This window comes from Salvelinus fontinalis, chromosome 32 (genome assembly GCF_029448725.1).
Source record: "Salvelinus fontinalis isolate EN_2023a chromosome 32, ASM2944872v1, whole genome shotgun sequence".
NCBI classification, from domain to species: Eukaryota; Metazoa; Chordata; class Actinopteri; order Salmoniformes; family Salmonidae; genus Salvelinus; species Salvelinus fontinalis.
Genome location: NC_074696.1, coordinates 7,041,972 through 7,051,434, shown reverse-complemented (window position 1 = coordinate 7,051,434; position 9,463 = coordinate 7,041,972). Strand labels below are relative to the sequence as shown.

At 45.2% G+C, this 9,463-nt stretch overlaps 1 protein-coding gene across 2 annotated transcripts in view; it reads right to left on the bottom strand.

The window, feature by feature from the left end:
* Positions 1-1,400: 1,400 nt before the first annotated feature.
* The window catches only part of LOC129830666 (stromal membrane-associated protein 2-like), a 29,618-nt gene continuing 21,555 nt past the window's right edge, over positions 1,401-9,463 (bottom strand). Inside the window, exons 5-10 of one of the 2 annotated variants that reach the window (XM_055893263.1) lie at positions 7,687-7,758; positions 7,528-7,591; positions 6,414-6,565; positions 6,150-6,324; positions 4,735-5,837; positions 1,401-4,378 (exon numbers count right to left, since the gene is read on the bottom strand). In XM_055893263.1, coding sequence (XP_055749238.1) covers positions 4,250-4,378; positions 4,735-5,837; positions 6,150-6,324; positions 6,414-6,565; positions 7,528-7,591; positions 7,687-7,758 — 1,695 coding nt within the window. In that variant the 3' untranslated portion in view covers positions 1,401-4,249. The remainder of the gene's footprint in view (positions 4,379-4,734; positions 5,838-6,149; positions 6,325-6,413; positions 6,566-7,527; positions 7,592-7,686; positions 7,759-9,463) is intronic. The other variant, XM_055893264.1, reaches the window with a different exon arrangement.

The following is a 9,463-nucleotide window of genomic DNA, read 5'->3' as shown; positions in this document are numbered from 1 at the left end:
GCATTTAAAATAATCATAATAATAGCTTAGTAATAACAATAATAAACAGATAAAACGTGTATTTTTGTGTATGTGTGTGTGTGTGTGTGTGTGTGTGTGTGTGTGTGTGTGTGTGTGTGTGTGTGTGTGTGTGTGTGTGTGTGTGTGTGTGTGTGTGTGTGTGTGTGTGTGTGTGTGTGTGTGTGTGTGTGTGTGTGTGTGTGTGTGTGTGTGTGAGTAAACAGCAATGGGGGTGGGGCTGATTGAGGAATGATTGACATGTACCCAATGGCCAATTGCTGATCGTCTCATTTGTTTTGAGATTATTTTTTTTTAACAAGTAAAACACAACAAATGTTTGCTTGCTATCCGAACTGAAAACCTCAACCTGAACGTCTCCAACAGTTTTACAGGCTGATAAACAGGCTGATCGACAGGCTGATAAACAGGCTGATCGACAGGCTGATCGACAGGCTGATCGACAGGCTGATCGACAGGCTGATCGACAGGCTGATCGACAGGCTGATAAACAGGCTGATCGACAGGCTGATCGACAGGCTGATCGACAGGCTGATCAACAGGCTGATAAACAGGTTGATCGACAGGTTGACCGACAGGCAGATCGACAGGCTGATCAACAGGCTGATCAACAGGCTGATCAACAGGCTGATCAACAGGCTGATCAACAGGCTGATCAACAGGCTGATCAACAGGTTGAACTGCGTCCCAAATTGCACTCTATCCCCTAGTGCATTTCTTTGATGGCTCTGGTCAAAAGTAGTGCACTATGTAGGGAGGAAAGCGCCATTTGGCCACTCTGACATTCAGAGGTCTGATATTGGTGGACTCAGAACATGAGTAGTCCTACGGAAACTGAAATACATTCAGACACTGTCAGAAAACATTCAAAGAGTTACATTCATTGACACTAACACTGATAGTATAGTCATAGACACAGACAGCCTGAATACATTCATAGGAACAACATAGTCAATGACATCGAGAAGCTTTTCTTTTAGATTGAACTAACTTCAGGTGTTGGGTCCGAGATTGAGGTAGGACAGAACACATTCAGAGAGATTGGCCTCAGTTCAATTCTCGATTCAGTCAATTCAGAAGTTGAAATTTGGTAAGTTTCAATTAAATCCCTGAATTGTTCAAATGCTTTACATTTTGTTTATTTCATGAATCGACTGAATTGACCCCCCCCCCCCCCCCCCCCCTAAACCTAACTCAGAGATAAACATAGTGTGGTCATTAACACATTGCTCAGAATCTTAGACGAATCTTCCAGCCAGGATTTCTGGAAAACCAGATATCTGTACGTATATTTTTGCAACCCTAGACGTAGCACAGTGAGTTGATATGCTCAATTGCTCATACGAGAATGAGCCGTTACAGAACAATGGAACCAGAGAGGCTATTAGCTAGACTAGCATACCTGCTAATTCTATCCTGTAGGTTTATTAGCTAGACTAGCATACCTGCTAATTCTATCCTGTAGGGTTATTAGCTAGACTAGCATACCTGCTAATTCTATCCTGTAGGGTTATTAGCTAGACTAGCATACCTGCTAATTCTATCCTGTAGGGTTATTAGCTAGACTAGCATACCTGCTAATTCTATCCTGTAGGTTTATTAGCTAGACTAGCATAACTGCTAATTCTATCCTGTAGGGTTATTAGCTAGACTAGCATACCTGCTAATTCTATCCTGTAGGGTTATTAGCTAGACTAGCATACCTGCTAATTCTATCCTGTAGGGTTATTAGCTAGACTAGCATACCTGCTAATTCTATCCTGTAGGGTTATTAGCTAGACTAGCATACCTGCTAATTCTATCCTGTAGGGTTATTAGCTAGACTAGCATACCTGCTAATTCTATACTGTAGGTTTATTAGCTAGACTAGCATACCTGCTAATTCTATCCTGTAGGGTTATTAGCTAGACTAGCATACCTGCTAATTCTATCCTGTAGGGTTATTAGCTAGACTAGCATACCTGCTAATTCTATCCTGTAGGGTTATTAGCTAGACTAGCATACCTGCTAATTCTATCCTGTAGGTTTATTAGCTAGACTAGCATACCTGCTAATTCTATCCTGTAGGGTTATTAGCTAGACTAGCATACCTGCTAATTCTATCCTGTAGGGTTATTAGCTAGACTAGCATACCTGCTAATTCTATCCTGTAGGTTTATTAGCTAGACTAGCATACCTGCTAATTCTATCCTGTAGGGTTATTAGCTAGACTAGCATACCTGCTAATTCTATCCTGTAGGGTTATTAGCTAGACTAGCATACCTGCTAATTCTATCCTGTAACATAAACATTAATAGCCATTCAATATGTATTGCACTAATTTAAATGTCCTCTACAAGTTTGAATGTAGCCTATGAAGTAGGAAGTAACTAATATTGTATAATCACTAGTACGCTAACCGTTTAGTTCAATGGCGATGCCATCCAACACATCTCACCTAGCCATTACTAGCCATTACTAGCCATTACTAGCCATTATAAAGCTCTCCTGTCATCTTTGGTTTCTGATTAGCCGGTCGACAATTGACTGAGAATACTCTAGGGTGTGTCACAAACGGCATACTATTACCCTGGTCAAAAGTAGTGTACTTCAAAGGGAATAGGATGACATTTGGTAATGTACACCTCTGTGTTGCTTCCTCCAAAAAGCCCTCCAGGAGTTGCGTTGAAGACCCCTGTGATGAGAGAGGTAAGGGTCCGCAGGTAGGTAATGGTGCCTTTAGTAACAGCACGTACCTACACCAAGTCTGCATCCTCATAGGGCCCTAGTCATAAGTAGTGCACTATAAAAGGGATTAGGGTGCCACTTGGAATGCAACCCAGATCTATACAGACTAGGGTGGACACCAACTAACTGAAGTCTGTTTCAAACCAGGACTAGTTCAGTTGGGATGAGTTCATCAGGAATAGTTCAGTTGGGATGAGTTCATCAGGAATAGTTCAGTTGGGATGAGTTCATCAGGAATAGTTCAGTTGGGATGAGTTCATCAGGAATAGTTCAGTTGGGATGAGTTCATCAGGAATAGTTCAGTTGGATGAGTTCATCAGAAATAAAGGCTGATACAGATTACCAATTACACATCAGAGATAGGTAAGCATGCACACACAGTCACACACAAACACACACACACTGGATATGAGATGTATTCTATGCTGTTGTCCCAGTTCAGTGTGACATCTGTGATCCCTTCACCTCTGAGCTCTGTCCTTTGATTGGTCGTAGAATGATCTGAAGGCAAGCATGGAAATCTGCAAAAATGGCTCTGAAAGGAGAGGAGAGGAGAGAGGAGTGAAGAGGAGGAGAGGAGAGGAGGAGAGGAGAGGAGAGGAGGAGAGAGGAGAAGAGTGAAGAGGAGAGGAGAGGAGAGGAGAGGAGAGGAGAGGAGAGGATAGGAGAGGAGAGAAGAGGAGGAGAGGAGAGGAGGAGAGGAGAGGAGAGGAGAGGAGGAGAGAGGAGAAGAGTGAAGAGGAGAGGAGAGGAGAGGAGAGAAGAGGAGGAGAGGAGAGGAGAGGAGAGGAGAGGAGAGGAGAGGAGAGGAGGAGAGAGGAGAAGAGTGAAGAGGAGAGGAGGAGAGAGGAGAGGAGAGGAGAGGAGAGGAGAGGAGAGGAGAGGAGAGGAGAGGAGAGGAGAGGAGAGGAGAGGAGAGAAGAGGAGAGGATAGGAGAGGAGAGAAGAGGAGAGGAGGAGAGGAGAGGAGGAGAGGAGAGGAGAGGAGAGGAGGAGAGAGGAGAAGAGTGAAGAGGAGAGGAGAGGATAGGAGAGGAGAGAAGAGGAGAGGAGGAGAGGAGAGGAGGAGAAGAGTGAAGAGGAGAGGAGAGGATAGGAGAGGAGAGAAGAGGAGAGGAGGAGAGGAGAGGAGGAGAAGAGTGAAGAGGAGAGGAGAGGATAGGAGAGGAGAGAAGAGGAGAGGAGGAGAGGAGAGGAGGAGAAGAGTGAAGAGGAGAGGAGAGGATAGGAGAGGAGAGAAGAGGAGAGGAGGAGAGGAGAGGAGGAGAAGAGGAGAGATAGAAATAGCTCCTATATAAACTTATCCTCCTCTCCTCTACTCTTCTCTCCTCTCCCCTCCTATCTGCTCATCCTCTTCCCTCCTATCCGCTCCTCTCCTCTCTTCTCTCCTCTTCCTCCCCTGTTAATTGTCTGATGGAGAGTTTAGTAGAAAAGTCCCCAAAACCTTCCAAGCACCACTGCTGCTCCAGTGACATCAACTGCACTTCCTCTTCATATAATGACATCACTTCCAGATGTGTGATGTCATCACGTGGGTGGAGCTTTGAGTCGTTGGTCCTTCCATGTGCTGACCGTCGTATCCCATCATGCCGTTGGCTCCGTAGAGGTTCAGTCCCGCCATGTGCTGGGTCATCTGGTGAGAGAAACGTGTGCGCGCAAACACAAACACATACACAAACACATACACAAACACAAACACAAACACAAACACATACACAAACACATACACATACACAAACACAAACACAAACACATACACATACACATACACAAACACAAACACATACACAAACACAAACACATACACAAACACAAACACATACACAAACACAAACACAAACACAAACGCAGGTTTGAATACTTTATTAAAACTGTTCTGTTTATGTAAATATCCTGTTACACACATACTTCCTCGTAGAAACACAGTCAAACACACAGTCCTCACAAGCATAGTAATACATTCCAGGTGTGTGTGTGTGTGTGTCTCACCTGAGTGATGTTCCACTGTTGCTGCTGACCCTGCTGTACTCCGTACGCCTGCTGAGGCATGGCCGCCACTCCCCCCTTTATGCCGTTCTGCTGAGCTCCCATCATGCCGTTCTGCTGAGCTCCCATCATGCCGTTCTGCTGAACTCCCATCATGCCGTTCTGCGGAACTCCCATCATGCAGTTCTGCTGAACTCCCATCATGCCGTTCTGCGGAACTCCCATCATGCCGTTCTGCGGAACTCCCATCATGCCGTTCTGCGGAACTCCCATCATGCCGTTCTGCGGAACTCCCATCATGCCGTTCTGCGGAACTCCCATCATGCCGTTCTGCGGAACTCCCATCATGCCGTTCTGCGGAACTCCCATCATGCCGTTCTGCGGAACTCCCATCATGCAGTTCTGCGGAGCTCCCATCATGCCGTTCTGCTGAGCTCCCATCATGCCGTTCTGCGGAGCTCCCATCATGCCGTTCTGCTGAGCTCCCATCATGCCGTTCTGCTGAGCTCCCATCATGTCGTTTTGCTGAGCTCCCATGATGCTTTGCTGCTGAACTCCCATCATGCCGTTCTGCTGAGCTCCCATGATGCTTTGCTGCTGAGCTCCCATCATGCCGTTCTGCTGAGCTCCCATGATGCTTTGCTGCTGAGCTCCCATCATGTCGTTTTGCTGAGCTCCCATGATGCTTTGCTGCTGAACTCCCATCATGCCGTTCTGCTGAGCTCCCATGATGCTTTGCTGCTGAGCTCCCATCATGTCGTTCTGCTGAGCTCCCATGATGCTTTGCTGCTGAGCTCCCATCATGTCGTTCTGCTGAGCTCCCATGATGCTTTGCTGCTGAGCCATCATGTTGTGGGGCACTCCTGCCAGGAACGGGGAGGTGTTGACCGCTTGCCCCGTGACACCCTGTTGAGCCATAAAGCCATTCTGCTGTCCTAGTACCATTCCGTTCTGCTGTTCTCCCATCATGCCGTTCTGCTGCTGACCACTCAGGGCCATCATGGAGTGTGATGTGATCATGCCTCCTCCCATCGCTCCCCCCTGCGTGGCCAGGGAATGGTATGATCCGTAGTAGCCCAGCTGGGCTGGGTTCATATACAGGCCAGCTGGAGATAAAATGAATGTTTGCCCCTCATTAGAGTTAAAGTTGGTCGTCTTGGCATGTTCTGTGAACTATCATTAGACTTGATTAAAAATGACCGTTGGTAAAGGACAGTTACGAAAAATCTTATTGACCACTTGTGTGGCCACTTTTACTCAAAATCAGCTGGAGGTACAAACCTATACTGATAGAGAAACACAGTTGAGCCACTAAGTTAGCCATAGAATAACATAACCTAGGTTCATTTACAGTCCAAGGACATCAAAGATTAGCAACACATGAAAAAAAATGACACAGTCACCACCACGTCTCTTACCTCGTGCAGCCAGGTTCTGGTGCCATGTGGGTGTGGTTGCGTAGAGCGAGAGGATAGAGTCCTTGGACATCTTCGTCCTAGAGCCCTCCTGTCTGGGTGCTGAGTCCAGGAACAGGCTGAGGTTCTCGGGTTCCGACGTGGCCACACCACCCCTGGGCATGGAGCTACCCACCGGCTGGAGAGAGGAGAGATTGTCACACAGGTTCGTGTCTGTCTGTTTGTCTATCTGTCTGTGTATAACTGGTCCCTCTCTCTGAATCTCACCGCTGTCTTGGTGGAGGTGGTGGAAGAGGCAGGCAGAGAGCTGAATAGATTCAGGTCAGAGTGCATCGTAGCTGGGTTAGCCGCCGCAGGACTCCCCCTCTCTCCAGGGCTGGATCTACCATTAGATACAACAGCATGAGGAGCAGGAGCGTCTGAAAGAAAGAGGGAGAGAGAGAGAGAGAGAGAGAGAGAGAGAGAGAGAGAGAGAGAGAGAGAGAGAGAGAGAGAGAGAGAGAGACAGAGAGAGAGAGAGAGAGAGAGAGAGAGAGAGAGAGAGAGAGAGAGAGATAGATAGATAGAGAGAGACAGAGAGAGAGATAGAGAGAGAGAGAGAGAGAGAGAGAAAGAGATGGAGAGTGGGATATGTGTCAACAGCATCCTTGGGAATATCCTATACATTTCCTCAGTGAAAACAACGTACCGTACATTGCACTAGAGCACACAAAAAACTATACATTTATTATTTTGGAACTTTTGTGAGTAATGTTTACTGTTCATTTTTTATTGTTCATTTCACTTTTGTTTATTATCTATTTTGCTTGCTTTGGCAATGTAAAGATATGTTTCCCATGCCAATAAAGCGTTTTGAATTGAATTAAATTGAGAGGAGAGAGAGGTGAGAGTGAGAGTGAGAGAGGGAGAGAGAGAGAGAGAGAGAGAGAGAGAGAGAGAGAGAGAGAGAGAGAGAGAGAGAGGGAGAGAGAGAAAGAGAGAGAGAGAGAGAGACAGAGAGAGACAGAGAGACAGAGAGAGACAGAGAGAGACAGAGAGACAGAGAGAGACAGAGAGACAGAGAGAGACAGAGACAGAGAGAGACAGAGAGAGACAGAGAGAGACAGAGAGACAGAGAGACAGAGAGAGACAGAGAGAGACAGAGAGAGACAGAGAAAGAGCATGAGTTTTTGGACACATCAGTACTATTTAGACAGCCTGAGTACCAGTCTGTTTGTGCTCTCGTCAACTCCTTGTCGTGTTTGACTTAACCATGAATTATTGGGTTGACAAGAGCACAAAACAGATATAGGACCAGGCTAATGTGGCTACAAATATTGACCATTTCTGTTGAAATCTATGTGTATGTGAGTAGGTGTAGAGAGGTGCACTGATAGCATACCAAGTCCTAGGAGGTCAGAGATAGATGGAGACTGGGTCTGTGTCTTTGGGCTGTTCTCTCTCTTCTGAAAGAGTCAACAACAAAGACACCATGAATAACTGAAGACAAAATAAATACCAAACCTAGAATAGAAGATATTTTGTAGAATACTGTACACACATTCAAACTCACCAACTTCATCTTCTCAAACACTACTGGCTCCATGGGGATGTTTTCACAGCTCTTCTCTTTCTGTTGAGGGAGAAGCAGAGGTCAGAAGAGAGAGAGAGAGAGTGAGGGAGAGGGATTGAGAAACCTGTCCAACCAAAACATAGAGACTCAGACAACCTGAGCCTACGTCTTCACTATGGTGAATCACTAAAACAATACAGAAATACACTACGGAAAAAGAAGGAACAGCACGTCAGAAATCAGCTCAATGTAATTGAAGAATGAAGTTTAATTGAAGTGGATAAACCACTTCTCCAATCGTTTTTGGCTCTATAACATTCAGCAAAAACATATGCATGGTCAAATACAAATCTTAGAATCAACTATTAAAAACTCCAATTACATTGAATGAACTACAGGACAAAATACAAACCCTCCAACCCAAAAAGGCCTGTGGTGTTGATGGTATCCTCAATGAAATGATGAAATATACAGACCGCTAATTCCAATTGGCTGTAGTTAAACTCTTTAACATCATCCTCATCTCTGGCATCTTCCCCACTATGTGAAACTACTGACTGATCACCCCAATCCGCAAAAGTGGAGAAAAATCTGACCCCAATAACTACAGTGGGATATGCGTCAACAGCAACCTTGGGGAAATCCTCTGCATGATCATCAACAGCAGACTCGTACATTTGCTCAGTAAAAACAATGTACTGAGCAAATGTCAAATGGTATTTTTTTTACCAAAGTACCGTACGACAGACCACGTATTCACCCTGCACACCATCAAATCAAATGAAATGTTATTGGTTACATACACATATTTAGCAGATGTTATTTTGGGTGTAGCGAAATGCTTGTGTTCCTTGCTCCAACCTACAGCAGCACCTAGATCTTCTGCACAGATTCTGTCAGACCTGGGCCCTGACAGTCAATCTCAGTAAGACAAAAATAACGGTGTTCCAAAAAAGGTCCAGTTGCCAGGACAACGTATACAAATTCCATCTAGACACCGTTGCCCTAGAGCCCACAAAAAAACGATATATACCTCGGCCTAAACATCAGCACCACAGGAAACTTCCAAAAAGCTGTGAATGATCCGAGAAACGACGCAAGAAGGGCATTCTATGCCATCAAAAGGAACATAAAATTCGACATACTAATTAGGATCTGGCAAAAAATATATATATATTTATTTTATATTTTTAACCTTTATTTAACTAGGCAAGACAGAACAAATTCTTATTTACAATGACGGCCTACCAAAAGGCAAAAGGCCTCCTAGGAACCCGGGGATAAAAAACAAAAAAATAATATAAAATATAGGGCAAAACATCACGACAAGAGAGACAACACAACACTACATAAAGAGAGACCTAAGACATCAACATAGCACGGCAGCAACACATGACACCACAGCAGGGTAGCAACACAACATGACAACAACATGGTAGCAGAACAAAACATGGTACAAACATTATTGGGCACAGACAACAGCACAAAGGGCAAGAAGGTAGAGACAACAATACATCACGTGAAGCAGCCACAACTGTCAGTAAGAGTGTCCATGATTGAGTCTTTAAATGAAGAGATTGAGATAAAACTGTCCAGTTTGAGTGTTTGTTGCAGCTCGTTCCAGTCGCTAGCTGCAGCGAACTGAAAAGAGGAGTGACCCAGGGATGTGTGTGCTTTGGGGACCTTTAACAGAATGTGACTGGCAGAACGGGGGGATGTATGTGAAGAATGAGGGCAGCAGTAGGTATCTTAGGGAGGCCTAAGA